The sequence below is a fragment of the Delphinus delphis genome, chromosome 10 (genome assembly GCF_949987515.2).
Source record: "Delphinus delphis chromosome 10, mDelDel1.2, whole genome shotgun sequence".
NCBI lineage: Eukaryota > Metazoa > Chordata > Mammalia > Artiodactyla > Delphinidae > Delphinus > Delphinus delphis.
The window spans coordinates 55,980,849-55,999,564 of record NC_082692.2 but is presented as its reverse complement, the minus strand read 5'-3'; the positions used below and the strand labels follow the sequence as shown (position 1 = coordinate 55,999,564).

At 44.7% G+C, this 18,716-nt stretch overlaps 1 protein-coding gene across 2 annotated transcripts in view; it reads right to left on the bottom strand.

Moving 5' to 3' along the window:
- ITGA9 (integrin subunit alpha 9) overlaps positions 1 to 18,716 on the bottom strand; it is a 352,979-nt gene that overhangs the window by 31,446 nt on the left and 302,817 nt on the right. For both annotated transcript variants that reach the window (XM_060022170.1, XM_060022171.1), the window contains exons 24-26: positions 6,914 to 7,039; positions 4,799 to 4,918; positions 1,039 to 1,140 (exon numbers count right to left, since the gene is read on the bottom strand). In XM_060022170.1, coding sequence (XP_059878153.1) covers positions 1,039 to 1,140; positions 4,799 to 4,918; positions 6,914 to 7,039 — 348 coding nt within the window. The remainder of the gene's footprint in view (positions 1 to 1,038; positions 1,141 to 4,798; positions 4,919 to 6,913; positions 7,040 to 18,716) is intronic.

The window sequence follows — 18,716 nt, the reverse complement described above, 5'->3', positions numbered from 1 at the left end:
AGTTCCAGGAAAGGAGATGCAAAAAGCTAGCATCATTGCATAACTCATTGGCCAAACCAGTTCAGAGGCTGCTGTCTCCCCATGTGCCTAGGACCTCAGTGTGGGTGTCAGAGAATAAGCCTCCCCCCTGCCTCCTGCCCCTGAAAAATAATAAAAGGCAGCCAATTTCCAAGAGTACCCCTTTCCCTCCAGCTTCTCCCACACCCCACATCCGAGCTCCCGGTTGCCACATATTCCATCTTGAGGCTGCTTACCGACTGCACTTTATAGAACAGGGGTTCCCAACCCCCGGGCCACAGACCAGTACCGGCCTGTTAGGAACTGGGCCGCACAGCAGGAGGTGAGTGGCAGGCGAGAGACAGCAAAGCTTCATCTGTGGTTCCCCACTGCTGGCATTACCACCTGAACCATCCCCTCACACCCCATGGAAAAACTGTCTTCCACAAAACCAGTCCCTGGTGCCAGAAAGGTTGCGGACCGTTGTGATAGAGGATACGGGGTTAGGTAGGGAATGAAAGAGGAGTTTCTAGGACTTGGCAACTAGGATGTGACTCCTTCAGGTTGCTCAAACAACTTGGTTTAGAAACACCCAGCGTTTATCCATGGACCAATGTGACTGGGAAGGCAGATGAGGTTTCAGGGAAAGGTCTGAGAAAAATAAAAATAGTCTTGGCTCCAGAATGGAAATGCAAGCCCTGTCAAGGGTACTTCCAGAAGATTTTTCCTTTGGCTGGTCATAGCCGGGAGCTTTCACATAACAACAGCATCCCAGAGAACATGGCTATCACAACAAGAGCAGACCGCAGAAGTTCTCCAACAGCATCCCAGAGAACATGGCTATCACAACAAGAGCAGACCGCAGAAGTTCTCCATGGGGGCCTGGAAGCCAAGGCAGGCAAGGTCTTGGGTCTACCACAAAGCTGACATCTTGGCTTAGAGACCGCCTTTACCCTCAAATGCCAGCACCAAGTCTCCCAAGTCACCCAGATTCCCTCACCCTTGGAGGAGAGCTGTGTGTGTGTGGGGTGACCAACTCACCGTCATCTCCTCTGAGTTCCCACTGGCTACCTCCACCACCCTCAGGGCAGGGTCCACCTTCACCTTGGCGCGGGTCATGAACTGGATGACAGATGAACTGTCCTGAGGAAGAAACAACACAACTCACTGTAAGACTTTTCAATCACAATGGCTGGGCCCCGAGGTCCCAGACAGAACTGAAATTCAAAGATTCCATGTGAACCAGACAAAAATCTCTATCACTGAATGAGACAAGAGATTTCCAGTCTCTCTCTTGAGGATTCTTTCATATCATAGTGGACGCTGAAAAGCTCTGGAGTTTTGCTGAGTCATCAACACATGCAGGCTTGTGTGCTGTGGTTTCCAAGTGGCAGGAGCCAGGTATTTGGATCTTGGTATTGACATATTCCCAAAGAGCAGAGAATAAATAAAGCTGTTAATTGTGTACAACAAATCAAGGCCTGGCGTTCCATAGAAGGTATCTGATTTACATTTCTCAAGCATCTTCCTGCCTTGACCACAACCCTCAAACTCTCCACATGAGTTCCTTTTAACTCTTTCTTTGCTCTTAAATGAAGCTGGTTTGGGGGGTCAAAGCCATTTAAGCTTGGAAGAGGGTACCTGATGGAGAGATGAGAGGCGGGAAGCATCTAGCTTATACAGTAAGTCCCCCCACGTGTGAACGAGTTCCGTACCGAGAGTGCGTTCGTAAGTCTAACAAAGTTAGCCTAGGTACCCAACTAACACAATCGGCTATATAAATAGTACAGTACTGTAATAGGTTTATAATACTTTTCACAAAAATATTACACGAAAAACAAACACAAAAAATAAACATTTTAATCTTACAGTCCAGTATCTTGAAAAGCACAGTAGTACAGTACAACAGCTGGCATACAGGGGCTGGCGTTGAGTGAACAGGCAAGAAGAGTTACTGACTGGAGGAGGGAGAGGAGGTGGGAGATGGTAGAGCTGAAGGATCGTCAGTAATAGGAGACGGAGGGCAAGCTGCAATTTCACTCACGCCTGATGCTGATGGAACGCACGTTCACGTCTTTGAAAGTTCACAACTTGAGGAAGGTTTGTATGTAGGGAACTTACTGTAATTAGGTGATGGCCCGATGAGAAAGGGGATGGGGGGAGGGAGGGTGGCCCAGGAAAGACTCAGGAAGAGCCCACCAGCCATTGCAGGCAGAAGCCTTGGTGTGGGCTCAAAGCCACCAATCCAGATAATGAGAGAATGGCTCCAAGGCAGTGATGGAAGAGTTTGGAAGAAGACAGGGGCTGGCAAACTTGTCACTCAAAAAAAACTGCTTCAGTGAGCTCATATTAAGCAGTAAATAATTTTGTATGCAGCAATCTTTTACCAGTTTAACAGTTCTGTAGATTTGTGGTTTCATGGGTCAGGATATACTGTCTTTTCAATCTTAGATCATCATCATCATCATCATCATCATCATCTCGGACATTGCTAATGACAATAATAATGATGATGATGATGACGATGATAACTGTCAAAGTTAAAGGCCGAGCAGATGAGGAGCCTGGCACAGAACAGGTGCCTTGTGGTTGTAAAAAACAAATACTTTGGAAGAAACTGGAATCCTCTGATGATTAAAAAAAATCAGATCCTACATTTCAAATGAAAACTTGTTAAAGTCAAAACAATAAAACCTCAAATTCCCTTGTCTGTGGCCAGACCTTCAGGTCAAAGGAAAACTAACAGAAGTGGTGGCCCAGGGAACCACAAGGCTGGTTCTGCTCCACATCCTTAGGGAGGCATGGCTGGCCTTGGGGGCCCGACAGAGGCTTTCCTCTGCACCTGGGATTTCTGCTGGTTTCTGCTGAAAGGGAACCAGTAGGGAGATCGGTTCTCCAACATCCGCATACGACACCCCATGGCTTCCTGCTGTCTTGGGATGCAGACTAGGCTGGATGGCCCACGGGGACAGCAGTCACTGGGACATGTTCCTTGGCAAAGGGTCACCATTGATCACTGAGAGAGAAAGAGAAAGCTGCACAAGACCAGGCCAGAGCTGGGGACAAGGAAGGCTTGAGGTTTTGTGGTTAAATTTGTACTAATGACTAATTTATAAGTGCAAGCAGCAGCCAACTGGGTTGAGGCTGAAAGAGAAATCAGAGTGGCTTCCTGCCATCAGTGCCGTATCAGGGTTCTGTCAACAGTGCCAAGTGTGGCATAGGGAATAAAACTGTCACCAGGGCCGTTTATCAAGAAGGTGAACAGGATGGGTAAGCATACAGAATCATAATCCCTCAACCTGTCCTGGGGACCCAGGACAGTAAGGCACTTCCTGTGATATGACATTCTGGAATCATAGGGTGACCAGGGGTGCTCTAGTTCATGCCTGGTCCTCTCCCAACACTATCCTTTTTAAAGGGAGAGGTACAACAGGGAAGCAGTGCTGTGTGCACCCAACTTGCCCCAAACCAGTTTCCCTCCAAAGAATCCAGGGAAAGCAGAACTGTTCACAGCTCTCCACCAGCCGGAGTTGGAGAGTGGGTAAAACATCCTGTATCCCCCTGTGCCTGTGACTTATCAGGCCAACATGTTACTGCCATGCCTAATTTAAAAAATAACACTGGAATGACTTTTCTAAGGATATTCATTTATACACTGACAGTTTTATACAGACTAACACATTTAGTTTTTCCAAAGGAAAATAAAGAGAATCTCTGTGGCTAACATGCCTATTTTGTTTTAGCTTCACATGTGATTATTTTAGAAGCATCTTGTTGGATGTGGCCTTTCATACTCAGCAGCGTTTATGTTAAAATAAATCATAGTGAATGTGTATGATTTTCTTAAGGGCCACCAATTCATGGACTGAGGTATTTTTTATGAGCCACTTTTATAAACTTATAATAGCAAAGTGATCTGAGATTCGCTGCTCAGTGCTCTGTAATGGTCTATGTGGGAGGGGAATCTAAAAAGGAGTGGATATATGTGTATGTATAGCTGGTTCACTTTGCTGTGCACGTGAAGCTAGCACAACATTGTAAATCAACTATACTTAAATAAAAGTAAAAAAAAAAAAAAACCCTAAAAAAAAAAGTTATCCGAGATTCAAAAGTTGGAATTCTGAAAAACAAGGTGCCATCTAAACAAGGGGTTGGCAAACTATGACTCATGGGTCAAATCTGGCCCTTTGCTGGGTTTTGTAAATAAAGTTTTATTGGAACACAGCCACACCCATTCATTTGAGTATGGTCTATGGCTGCTTTCACAATACAATGGCAGAGTTGAGCAGTGGCAAGACACTGTATAGCCCATAAAACCTAAAATATTTACTACTGGCCCTTTAAGGAAAACCCCTGATCTAAAACGTGGTCCCCAGAACAGCAGTATTGGCATCACCTGGAAGCTCCTCAGAAACGCAGACCCTCAGACTCCCCTCTGAGGAATCTGTGGTTTAACAAGGTTTCCAGGTGATTCTGAAGCAAGCTAAAGTCTGAGAAACTCAACTGTGCAAACAAAACACCTAGGGAGCTTGTTAAAACAGAGATGCTGATTCCCAAAGGCTGGGTAGAGTCCAAGATTCTGCAGTTCTAAGGAGCTCCCAGGTGATGCTGATACTGCTGGTCCTCCAACCAGACTTTGAATAACAAGGGTCTGGTATGTTTCCCCGGCATCATCTGCAGCAGAATTACCAGTGGTGCTATCCAGGGCAGTTTTTTAAAGGGGGCAGGCAGAGTTTGTTCTGAGGAAACCAATTCAAATGCTTTTAAATGAACCCCAATAGTACAGCTTCCCAGGGCTTACCTTCTGCAGTATTTCTGTGTTCAGCAGCATGTAAATGTCTATAGTACGACTTTCTTCTTTAGCCAGCGCACTAAGATTACAGTGCATTGTTAGGCAAGAAATTCCTGGCTTTTCACAGTCCTGAGAAGAACAAACAGAGAATGATCAAACCGTATTAAGAACAAAGACAAGAGCACAGCATTTATAGCACAGAGGGCACTGTGAGCTTCTATTCTGCGGACCAAGGCCATTCCAGGTAGAGGAAATCCATAGGAAGATGCAATTATTCCTTCTTGCCACCAGAGGGCAATCAAGGGACTTCCTTCCTGGCAGGCACCAGAACATGCCTTCAAGTCTAAGCTCACTGGTGCACCCTACCAAAAAACTGGATTTGCAAGGAGAAAGAAGGGTTTTTTTTGTGTTGTTTTTAAAGAAACACATTTACATATTTTGGGAGCATTCCTCTTATGAGTTTTGAACACAAGGTGCATGTCCTAGATCATGTGATTTCTGCCTGTGAAGTGACAAATACACTTTCATGCCCAATTTTTAGGTTGGGCAAATTAAAGGGCTACAAAGTCACATGACTCAAGAAACCACAGGAGTAAAGAAAAACACGTTTAACCAAGAAGACACACGAATTACAGCTAGAAACCTAAATTCCAAATTTAAGTTACAAAGGAGGAATTCTTTTGTATTGTAGGATCCAAAATGTGCAAACATACCTTCACGATGTTTCACATGTGGGGTAAAAATTTCAGCTAGATAGAGTTGCATCCGTCAAACAACTAGATATCAGTATATCTAACAATTCTAAGGGCTTCAAAAAAAAATAGCTGATCGGGCTTCCCTGGTGGCGCAGTGGTTGAGAGTCCACCTGCCGATGCAGGGGACACGGGTTCGTGCCCCGGTCCGGGAAGATCCCACGTGCTGCGGAGCGGCTCGGCCCGTGAGCCATGGCCGCTGAGCCTGCACGTCCCAAGCCTGTGCTCTGCAACGGGAGAGGCCACAGCAGTGAGAGGCCCGCGTACCGCAAAAAAAAAAAAAAAAAAAAAAAAAGCTGATCATCAGCATTATGTAAGTAAAAATATTCCAACTTTCCAAATGGCAAACAGTCCTACTACTTCCACTGCAAAAAAAATTGAGGAAGGAAATGTCAGCGAGACGTGCCGTAGCCGAAATAAGGAGCTGAAGAGATGTAACCAAAGACATGGAGACAGGAGGTTGTGGAAAAGCATCTGATTCCATCTTTAATACCTTCACTTTTAAAAAAGTTGAGGTATAACTTACATACACTAAAGAGAATAAATCTTAAGGATCCATCTTGATATATTTTTACATACGTTTATAACAGATCAAGATATAGAACATTTCTTGCACTTAAGCAGGTTCCCTCATGCCCATGACTGTCAATATTCCTCCAAAATTAACTGCTACCCTGACCTCCATTGTCATGGATAACTTTGCTATTTCTGAACTTCATGTAAATCAAATATTACAACATGTGTCCTTTTGTCTCTGGCTCCTTTCACTTAATATTATATCTGTGAGATTTACTTATGTTGTTGGTGTTGCAGTTTTTATTGCTCATAATACACCAGTGTATGGGTACACTGCAATTGTTTATACATTCTCCTGGTGATGGACATTTGGATTGTTCCCAGTTTCTGGCTATTATAAGATTGCTGTGAACATTCTTGTCCATGTCTCTGGGGGATACAAGTACCCATTTCTCTTGGGGATATACCTGGGAGTGGAACTGCTGGGTCATAGGGTACAGATATGTTTAGTTTTAGTATATACTGCCCAATAGTGGTATACAAAGTGGTTGTATGAGAACCATCACTCTTGATTAGACTCATACTAGTGGGAGAAATGTTTAACTTTGTGCTTGGTGGGTTGCAAAGGTTTTCCCTTTGCCAGCCAATGGAATTAGAAATGTAAATTTAACACTTTGATAGAAACCTCAGGCTGAAAAATAGGAGTTGACTACAGTCCTTGTGACTTCCTAAGCCAATTGATTAAAACCAGATTTGGGAAATAATAAATGCCAAATAGAAGACTGGCTTCTCATCTCAGACTTGCCTTCCTAATGAGGACCACCCATGTTAACCCAAGCAGTAAGCAAATTCTTACCAAGACTTTTCTTCCCGACTTTGTGAAAAAAGCAAATATTGTATGGAAGATATTTTCTGGTTCTTGAGGGATGATACAGGGGGTTGGGTTTTTCTGGAAAGAACAGTTTCCCTTCTCCTGGCCCACCTGAAAATGAAAAGAAACCTGTCAGAGTGGTCCTTCCCAAGAAAGGATCATGAGCCTGGAATCCCTTATTGTAGAGGAGGTTGCGGTAGAGCCCAAAGTCAACTGTTCCCCCTGGTCCATTCTCCAGGGGACAATAATGGCTGAAAAGCTGAAAGGCAGAAGTAGTAGCATCAACAAGGCCAAATAATAAAAAACGTGGATGCTAAGTTGTTAAATAATTGAGATGGCACACAACATGCAAGTGAGTTGTGACCAAGGAAGAGTGGACAAAATAAACTTTAAAAACATCCTTACATCAACTCTCTGAAATGAGCATTCATGTTCTTTGTCTGGAGAAAGAAAATGAGGCTCAGGTTAAATTACTTGCTAACAATCACACAGACCAGAACTCAGGTTTTAGACCGAGATCTTCTGAGTTCCAGCCTTTAGGCATGGCCCACTGTCAGAGGTTTTCAAACTGTGTTCCACGGAACCTCTAGGTGCTGTGGAACCCCTCAGTGGATTCCCTAGAGAGGAGAAGGGGCACCAAGCAGGACTGCTCCGGGCTCCCATCTCTGTTCCAACTAGAGCATCAACCACACATAATGTCATTTAAAACCAGGATTCTGCTACCAAAAAAAAAAAAAAAATTTGGCATCCACTGCATTGAGCCATACAGGAGCTTATATGCCCTGGGAACCCTTGCTGAGTTACCTGATTTTGCTTCTGACAGCTTTTGAAGTCCAGTGGAAAAACAATGCTGAGCAACAGCAACATTAAAAAAAGATCAAAACAACAGTACATAGTCTTCCATGTTGGTTTCTTTAAGAACAATACTATTTTTGATGCCTAAACTGGGGAAATGTTGAAAAAAACAAAGCCTTCTTTATATATCATCATATCACACTGTGTGTAGTTGAAGCTTTGACATGACTTAAGGTCAAGTTGCAAAATTAATCGTTAGTAATTCATAATTTAGGATTGTGATTACAATCTGATTTCTAACCAGAATCATCTACTTAAACTACACTCTCCTATCTTTAATGCCTTTGAGTAAAATATAGTGTGTTTACACTGATTCAAGAATGTTTCAGCTTCTCATTCATGGTAGGGAGCAAGGTCTAGTTTAAAGTTTTTACATGGAAACTTCTAACTTAAGCTAACAATGCTAATCTTTGAACAATGAACTTTAAAACAAGATCTCCAAATTTAATCTCTATTTTATCTTTGGTCTGAACACATATGCCAGGATTTACTATATATGCCTGAAGATAAATAAGATGAAGGTTTATTTCCTCAAATTAACTCTTAGAAAATAGAGTGTTGCCTTTAAAAGTCTCTCATAGTTTGGGGACTTACTGTTCTTTAAAATGCACTGCATTTTGTTTGTTTGTTTTTGGCTGCGCCTCTCAGCTTGTGGGGACCAGGGATTGAACCCGGGGCCACGGCAGTGAAAGCGCCAAGTCCTAACCACTGGACCACCAGGGAACTCAAGGGACTTACTGTTCTTTAAAACAGTACGTAATGTGGTACTCTCTCAATTGCTTTATTCGAACCACAAAATCTGGGAGGACACACCAGTCTGAAATGGTCTCAATCAGTGTTGGTTTTGGATGCTTTTCGAGGTCACTAGAAGAATTAATGGGAAGGAGGCAATGAGATTTAACATAGATGTGGTGATTATTCCTGGGGTGCAACTGTAAGTTGTGATAAATATTTTAAAGCTCATTTTTGGAAAGCAAAACATTGGCTGATTATGTCGTGAGAATCAAGAACAATCACTTCTAAGACAGATGAGAAAAACAACTGCTGTAATGTTATGCAAATGGGTATTTGTGTCTTACAATAAAATTTCAGCATCAAACATGGATTCAAAATGTTCCGCATTTCAAATAAATTAGATGAATTGAAGATGATATGCTTTGGAATACTGTCAACTAAAAAAGTGGCTTTAATAATGCTATCCATTGATCTCAAAAGATGCACATCTGCATAAAATCATTTTGTGAAATGTGTGAATAAAAACAGTAATATAAATTAATGTAGTATTCTTGTATAATTTTAAGTGTGCGACTACATGATTAGGTTAAGTATTACAAGTAGGTATTTACTTTTCTAATTTTTTTAAAAATTGAGGTTAAAATTTACATTCCCTAAAAATGCCCAGATCTTAAGGGTATAATCTGATGAATTTTGACAAATGAAATCACCCACATAACCACCACCCCAGTGAAGGGACAGAGCACGTCCATCCCTCCAGAAAGTTTCCCCTGGCCCTTTTCCAGTCAATTCCCATCCCCAGCCCAAAAGCAATCACAGCTCTGATTCCTGTCAAGTTGGCCAAAAATCTGTTAAATTTACCTCTTTAGCAAAGTGGTGGATTGTGTTCTTTGGGGGTTGCCCTCTATTTGGGCATATATGGCACCTCACAGATAGAAAACATTTTGTTCACTGAACATTTGAGAACTTGAATGTGTGTGCTCATGTTAATTCCAATCATATTTCACTCAGAAGCATGCGGGTCTCCACTTTTCCTGTTTGTCTTCTGGAGTGGACTTTTGCTGAAAAGCCGCTGGAGAAACAGTCCTTCTGCAGCCCTGTGGGATTCATGTTCTTCTGTGGAGATGACCAGGCCTGGACCCCCAAACACATTTGGTCTGGGTTGAGAGAGATGGAACTCTGAGTCTTGCAGGATGCATCCGTTCCTAATTAAAATCAGGGATGGGGCAGAGCTCCTCCTGGCTCTGCAGTGGGCGATTTGGGTTTCCAAGCAGGGAGGGGAAGTGTAGGAGCAGAGTCCCAACCCAGCCAGGTTCACTGTCATGCCCACAGGACACCAGCACCTTGGGGGAGGGTGCTGGGAACCACAGGGAGAAGTGGGAGGAGCAACCGGTGCCAACACGTGGGGCACAGACACAGCTTGGAGCTCCATCTTCCTCTTTTCCCCTAGTGTCTTAGGGGCCTGTGAACAGAGTGATGACAGGGACGTGATGTGATCTGATGTGACATCTGATCTGCCTCAGGGGAATCTGGAGGAGGGAAGTGGAGGCTAAGTCTGTGGTGAATGAAAGTCTCAGCCAGTCATGCTCCCGACTGTGGTTACATGGGAATCACTTCAATCAGGGAAAACAACGTTTTTCCGGGAGGTTCAGGGTGGTCCTCTCTCAAAGGAGGCCGAAGGTTGCTCCGTGCTGCGTGGGTCTGGTTCAGACCAGCTAATCTGGTTGTAGACGCTCCCTCAGCTAAAATGAGCAACTTGGTCCCTGACCAGGGTCATGAGGGCAAGGGATTGTTCTGTGTGCATGGATAGAACGTGTGTGATGGACACAACGGTACCCGACACTTGTGCAGCCCTTACTGCGCACCCCTGTGAGGCGAGTGCTATTACTGTCAGCATTTTACAGATGGGGAAGCTGAGAGGCAGGGGGGCCAGGTCTCCCAGGGGGCAGGCAGCAGAGTTGGGCTGCAGCGCAGGTCATCCAGCTCCAGAAACCTGTTTGCAACCACTTCCCTGCCTCTTAGGTCCAGAGGCTGAGGATGGGGCTGGGGTAGGAGTCATGGAGGGGTGGGGGGTGGAGGTGGAGGTGGAGGGAAACCATCCCTTCCTGTTCTTACCCCAGTCAAAGGGAAGGAACCATGAGCCTACAAGCCCAGGAATCCCAAAGTCCTCCACCCTGACCCACTTCTGCTCCATGGGAGATAAAGTGCCTGCTGGCTGGGAGGCCAGGCCACTCCATGCTGTCTCAGGCTGGAAGGGAAACAGAGCATCCTGGAATGTTGTTTCTGGAAGGCAGCTCCAAGATCATACGGTCCCATGGCCTCGGCTGACAGTAAGGAACCAGAGGCCCTGAGTTCCGTGACTCGTCCAAGGTCACGTGATTGGTTGGTGGCAGCAAGCGGCACCCAGTGAAGGAATCCTGGGGCACAGGTGGCCTTGATGAACTTGACGGTCCTGGGCTCCTAACAGCTGATGCAGTTCAGGTCTCTGGGGCCTCAGTTTCCCCACTTGTGAAATTAGGATGGTGGCCTACGTGATCACTAAGGTTGTCCTCAGTTACTAATTATGCGTCTTGAGGATTCTCCTGCATTTTCATTAGAGCGGGGGTCACCTAATCTCCTGCTACATAGATAAGCAATTACTGAGCACCCACCCCCCACAACTGGGTTCTAACCACCCCGTCTGGTGGTAAAATCATCAAGGAGATGCAAGGTTTTCTTCTTGCAGACAATCCAAGCACTATGGCACTCATATCCAACAGCTTCATTTCCGTGGCTGGCCAGGGACTCTGCGGCCACTGCCCCCTGCTTATCCCTGTCCACCCACTTCTCATCTATTTTCCAGACTCTCTGAGTCCAAATGCTTCCCATGACACGGCTGCTCATCTTCCAGGACCTCTGGGGGCTGGAATAGGCCGTATCTACTGGAATGTGAATAAAAGAACTTTACCAAACACACAAAAAAGGACAAGAGGATACAGGACACAGTGTTAAGGCTGAATTTGGCAAATGCAGCTATTGAGGGTTTGCTGTTGCCATTTGGCCTCCGCCTCTCCCCTCATCCTGACCCCAAAGAAAACATTGTGCAAGTTGAAACCAAGAACTGGTGGTGATTTGGGAAACTGTGGGGAGCCCAAGAGAATGGGGACATCACTTGGTGGCAGAGTCCGGGTCAGCCTGGGTCAGAGGAACCTTCATAGTCAGAAGTCTTCAAGGGCCCAGGCCTATCCGAGGATGAAGTGTCCTCAGTGCACTCCAGGTAGCCTGGCAAAGCCTCATTCATGAAATACTGGGTTTAAAGTATGAACTGGGGCTGATTCATGGGTAAAATACTGAAAAAGGGAATTAACTCTCTGGGTCGAATTTATCATTACCTGCCACCAGGTGGAAAAGGACCTCTAGAGCTTTTACTAAAGACTCTCTAGGGTGTGGTGGTCTGATAAAGGGGTTGTAAGAAACGGCATTTCCTGTGGCCTCTACTGAGGGGCCACATGTTATGGCCTCAAAAGAGGGGTCTGTACAAGGTACTTATTGCTGTCGGCTGACCTAGAGTGAGAGAGAGGACACAGGTCTCTCCCAGGTTCCCAGAACACAGCAGCCTTAATAGAGTCCCTGTCCCTGGGCCTGAGGGACAGGAAAGTCCTCCAATGCGTTTTCTAAGTCTCTTGCTCCAAGCACATCACCCTGGAAACCAATTCCAGCTGCTTAAGGCCCCATCTCTACGCAGATATAAATGGGAAAAATACTAGCTAACATTGGGTGCTATTCTAAGAGCTATGGGATACACTGAATCCTTATAACACCCACTCACAGAGGGTACTATTATCAGTAAGTGACATATAATTTATTATCTAAATGGGGATATTTTTGAGAATGAAGTCGGGGAGTCAAACAGACAGAATAGCAAGACAGAGACATAGATCAGGTATGAGCCAGGCACACTGGGACATCTGGTCTCCTGAAGTTTCACCCCCATTTTACAGATGAGAAAACCGAGGCCCAGAGAGGTTAAGGAACCTGTTATGTACCTGTCAGCTTTGACTGTGGAAGGAGTACCATCTCCAAAGTCTCCACCATGAAGCTCCCTGTCCAGCCCCACCTTCCTTGCACCCAGGATGCACAGCCTCTGTTCCATCATCTCATGGTTTATCCTTTCACAGCCCTCAGAGCAGGGCTCCTATTGTAGATTGTCAATCTACAAAGTTCTCTCTCAGCCAACAAGTCAGTCTCTGTCATGAACTGCATCCCTGACTCAGAGGAGGTGGCATTGCAGGTGAATTCTGGAGGAAAAGAGAACCTCTAGAGAGTAAAGGGAGCAGGGGAAGGGAATTCCAGGCAGAGGAGAACAGCATGTGCAAAGGCATGGAGGTGCAAACAGTAGGTTTGAGTCTAGAGAGCCTGGGAGTTCAACGTGGTCAAGCATTGGATGAATGTTGGGGAGTAGTGGCCAGAAATGAGGTAGGTGAGGTGAGCCTGGACACAGAGGAGGGCCTTGTAGGCAAATCACAGAGGTAGGAAGTTATCCAGAAGGTGGATTAACATGTCTCAAAATTAAGGAACCACTTTTCCTTAATTATTGGTATATTTTTGGTGTTATTGGTATATTTGGTATATTTATTATTTTTGGTATTACTGGTATTTTTTTTTTTTTTTTTGCGATATGCGGGCCTCTCACTGTTGTGGCCTCTCCCGTTGCGGAGCACAGGCTCCGGACGCGCAGGCTCAGCGGCCATGGCTCACGGGCCCAGCCGCTCCGCAGCATGTGGGATCTTCCAGGACCGGGGCATGAATCCGTGTCCCCTGCATCGGCAGGCGGACTCTCAACCACTGCGCCACCAGGGAAGCCCTACTGGTATATTTTTAACAGGCTAAAGCATGGATGTCCCCTTTCTACCAGCATCAGCCTCATTCCTTAACCATATTCCAGCTGGCTGGGTTCTAGGGATGGGAAGGGTCACCAAAGTGTCCCTGGCTTGATGCTCCCTGGACATAGTACATAGGAAATAAAAGAGAAATGGAAGATTAAATTAACAGAGGAATAAACTCAGTGACAACAGTTCTGCCCAGGAGCCAATCCTTGCGTCTCCACCAACGTGGGTCTTGGGTAAAGTCTGGTCTAGAAACTATGTTTGTTGGAATGACCTGGATTAAAGGGGGGCATAGGTTCATTTTTTAATAACATGTGTTTCATGTTAACTCACATTTATCTGTTAATCGTTGACTTTCTGTTCTCTGTTACATCCCTGGGCCACTTTTCCATATCATGTGACACCGATCACAGCTGATGGCAACTGGGTAAACATGACCCGTCCCCTGACGGGTCCACCTGCTCCTCTGAATTCACACGCCCCTTGAGCTTAAAAAAACCCAGAGAATGTTTTGAATGCCTACTTTGCTAATTCAATTACCTACTGCCTACTCTTGGAACCACGGTATCTGAAGATAATAAGTTCCCTTTCTGCCACGGGAGGCTGAACGTTGACCACAATGGCTTTGCGGATATTAATTTTAGGACTCCAATGTTTGAAATAAATATAGCCCTCATAAAAGGGTCAAGAAATGACACCAACTGGTTACTTAGGCCGATATAAGATGTTTACTACTAGAAAGAGAAATAAGAGCTACATATTTTCCATTCAGCAAAACGTAAACTGTGCTAGTTTTTTTTACAGTCTTAAAGAACCCTTTTTATTATCTTTTATGTTAAATCATATTGCTATGATTTTCTTGATATTGCCGAAAGAACAGTGAAAGATGACAACATTTTAACAATAAATCCTAAGAAAAATACTTTTATGTATCACCGTTCATTTCAAGACTGTATAATGCAGACCCAGAATAACCTAGAAGGGTTGGGTGCTCAAAGTCTCCATTTATTCACTCTGATTTCTTCAACTGCAAAGACATTATAAGAACAGTGATAACCATCTTGGGTAGTTCCTTATAATGGATATGCCCAGCTCTATGTTACCTATGTATTTGAAAGGTTGAGAACACAATTTGTGTGTGTGCACATCATTTAAAAGTAGGAGTTGTCAAAGGCATCCTTTGGTAGACCTCTCTCAAGAGTTATGAATTCTTTTGCTTTGTGAAAAGGGTCCCCTTGCTTATCAGTTTGGCAAGTTCTGATTTTCTGATATTTACTTCTGCGTGTAGCTACAGACTTCAATGTGTTCCTACAAATAGACAAAAAGGAGAAGTATTTTGATGATCACAACAATACAAGGTAAGTTAATATGAGGTTCTAGCTTTGGACAGGCCCTCCTAGCCTCACTCCGCAAATAAAGAGCTGAATTCTGGTTTTGAACTGAAATGTGTAAATGAGAGCACAGAACAGCTGTCCATAAATAAGAGCCCGTTGACAAACCTGCAGAGTTGGAAATGGAGCAGAAGGAGCAAGAAATGTAACAATGACCTAGTGCCTTTTAATTTCTAGAAAGGGAAAGACAGCAACTCAAAAAAGCCTGAAAAGACCATAACTTCAACTCCAGATGTCCTTTCTCTTTCTAGCTGAAAAGTTATCTTCTAAATGAAAGACTTGCCTCCCCAACCCCCTTCCCCATCCCTTAAGGCCATCAACACTGGGAAAAATTGCATTTGATCTGAAAGGTCAGTGTGTTACTGAGACCAAAACTGAAACAGGAAATAAAGGGGCAAAGCCTCAAAACCAACATTCCAGAGGAAAGAGAGAGCACGATCCATCGTACAATTTTGTCCTCTGTATGAATATGCTATTATTTCATAAAAGATATCACTTCTTATCATAAAAGGCAATGATTTTTTCCCACCAGCTCTAGGGTTTGGCTAAAATAATGGTGTTCCTCCCCATCCCCCACACCCTTTTCCTCTGGGTGTCACAGGCCAACATGCTGAAAAGTCAAGAGTGCAGGCCACCACCAGGCTGCCCAGTAAAACAGGCCCATTTCAAAGCACGGGGATGGCCTTTTACTGGAGTTTAAGTGATACAGATGGGATGTAGTTTCAGAGAAGCAGTGACACCAAAGAATTTCCAGATGTGGTCAGATTCTCTTTAGCAAAAAAGAGAGACATAAGAATGTTATCTGAGTACTTGATGTGCATGCCAAAAATACTTTCCTTCCACAGATAATGAAACATTTTGGAAGCAGAATGGTTTGTTGATTTGAATAATAAATGAGTCAGTAGCCCTGATGTGGGACATAACACAGTCCCCGGAATTGTACTGGCTTATTTAAGCTCCGGTTCTAACTCTTGGACCCATCTTATAGTGAAGAGTGAAGCTCATACCCATCTCACGTTAAAGGATAAAGCAACACACCTATGGAATCGCTGAGTTATCTCTGCATTTATTAGATGCATCACTTTATTATTCCTCTTTTACCAAAAGGTAAATAACAGTCATTTTCTGGATGTTATGTTTCAGGTATAAGCATCTGTCTAACCTCTTACACTGGTTTTCTGAGGGGATACGCATCAGAGCAGTGAAAAGAGAATCCTAGATGTCACTCATTGAATCTAAAGCTTTATTAAGACTTCGTGAGAGTCCTGAAACATGCTTTCGGTCATATGTTTAGGAGAAGTTAAGTGGAGTTAGCACCTGACAGCTGGGGAGATAATGACTTCTCAGTATCTAACAAGGCTGAGAAAGTTCCTTTTGGTCAGAAGAGGCTTGGTGGGTCTATCAGAAAGGAGTTTTCCTGTTTTCGTGCTTCTGATACACACACAATTAGTCCTCGGCAGGTTCAATGAGAACCATGTGTTTCTGGGCAATGGCTGATGTGTTCTGTTTATCCTCAGTGAGATTTCCTGTTATCAACTTTGCTAACAACCCATCACCCCTGCAGTGACAGGGCTATGTTGCTCTTAAGGAATGAAAAAAGGAAGAAGGAAAGTAAACTGCATAACCACCAACTTCTAAGGCCCATTTGTGTTGGGAGACCAGAGAACACAGGCGCCTCAGCATCATCACGCGCATGCTGCCACAAAGCGTTAATGCTTCTAGATGTCACAGCAGCCCTGCGCACGAGCCCCGCAACCCTGATAGGTGGAGCCCTCAGCCAGTGGGGAGCTGGTCTTACTGCCTTGATTCATTCGCTCTGTCCACAAGGGCTAAAGGGCAGTCTCTGAACCACATTGTGCACGCGCAGCCCAGGCTGGAGCTCATCACCACCTTCCAGAGGGTGCAGCTCAGGTGTAAGCTTGCCCAGAAACACACACGCTTTCTCCCTCTAGCCAAACTAAAAAATTGACCCAAGAGCCCAGGAACGTAACTCTTGCTCCAGAATTCCATCAGCCATCTCCCCTAAGTGTTTGGCTTCTGTTGAGAAAAAAAAATTACAGCCAACCTAATTCTGACCCATTTCAGGACCTGATTATTCAACTCACATTCAGACATGTGCAGAAAGAAGGAAAAATTAAAAAAATGGTTTGAGGTCATCACTGAAATCAGCAGACTTGTGTGTGTGTGTGTGTGTGTGTGTGTGTGTGTGTGTGTGTGTGTGTGTGTGTGAGAGAGAGAGAGAGAGAGAGAGAGAGAGAGAGAGAACGTCTTCATAATATCTCTGATCAAAATTTGTGGAGTTTAAGTTTGCTCTTCAAAGCCTTCATTTCTAATAAGTGATTCAGCCCCTTATTTCAAAGTTTTACATTTTTACTTTTTCCCACATTGAAATTAAAGCAACCTCTGTTGTGGGTGAAGGGAAATTGTCAAAACATCTCTACTCAGGGATTGAAATTCAGTGCACATTTTCTGAGTTCCTGGAACGTATGAGGTGCTCATTAGATGTGCAGCAGGGTGTGTAGGTGTCTAAGGACACACACCCTATCCTAACGCCCAGAGAAATATTTGTGATGGTGATACTGACAGAGTGGGAGTAGCCAATGCTTTCATTTATTTGAGCACATACTGCATATAGTGCATATGTGCATAGAGTCCGGGCACCAAACACTAGGGATGCACAGAAAACAAGGCAGCTGTGACCTTTACTTCCATGGTGTTTTTAGTCTTCTGGAAGGAGACAGACAATTAAAAACAGTAATTTCAGATAGTGGTGAGTGCTATGAAGAAAACAGCACACAGGGTAATGGGACAGAAAGTTGATAGGAGGTTTGCAACTTTAGCTAAGGTGGTCAGGGTAGACCTTCCTGGAAAGGTGAACTTTGGGCTCAGATCTGCATTATGAGAAGGAACCAGCCATGCAAATATTTGGGGGAAGAGTGTTCTCAGCAGAGGCAGGTGCAAAGGCCCTGAGGCAGGACGATCTGGGAAGGCATCTGGGAGGGCTTGAGGGAAGAAAGGATGTGTGAATTGGGTCTGGAGGAATGAGTGGGCTTTCCACAGCCAGAGGGAAGGGAAGGGAGAAGCATTAGTAAGGTCAGGAGGCCCAGGGAAGTGCATGGTGGGTGGGTCAGCAGCCTTCGTGGTCCAGAGTGGCTGGAAGACAGGGTCAGGGGTGAGGTTAGGGGCAGAGGAGGTTGCAGAACATGGCCTGGAAAGATGGGAGGATCATGCAGAGTTTTGGACCTCATGGTTTTGGCCACTAAGATCTCCTTGTTGATCTTTTTACAGAGAACCTCAGGGTGTCTCTGAGAGCTACACTGGGGAATTATTAGGAGTAGAAAGCACATTTTCAAATGGTAAATCAGGTCCTCCCTGCCAGAGTAATAACCGTTTGTGATGAGGAGAGCTTGGATAAAAAGGCATAGTACTTGGGGCTCAGTTTTGTTTTGTTTAAGTAAATTTGTTTTGTTTTATTTTTGGCTGTGTTGGGTCTTTGTTGCTACGTGTGGGCTTTCTCTAGTTGCGGTGAGTGGGGGCTACTCTTCGTTGCGGCGCGCAGGCTTCTCATTGCCATGGCTTCTCTTGTTGCGGAGCATGGGCTCTAGGCACGCAGGCTTCAGTAGTTGTGGCTTGTGGGCTCTAGAGTGCAGGCTCAGTAGTTGTGGTGCCCAGGCTTAGTTGCTCCGTGGCATGTGGGATCTTCCCGGGCCAGGGCTCGAACCCGTGTCCCCTGCATTGGCAGGCGGATTCTTAACCACTATGCCACCAGGGAGGGGCTCAGTTTTGAATTTTTATTTATTTAGATACTAAGAGAACAAAGAGAATGGCTTAGGATGGGAAAAAGAGAACTAAAGGAACTGTGATATTTTGGGGAAGAGAAGTGGGAAGAATGACTAAGTAACAGCTCAACTTCTCCACAGAGGGAGCTAGGCAACTGTTTTC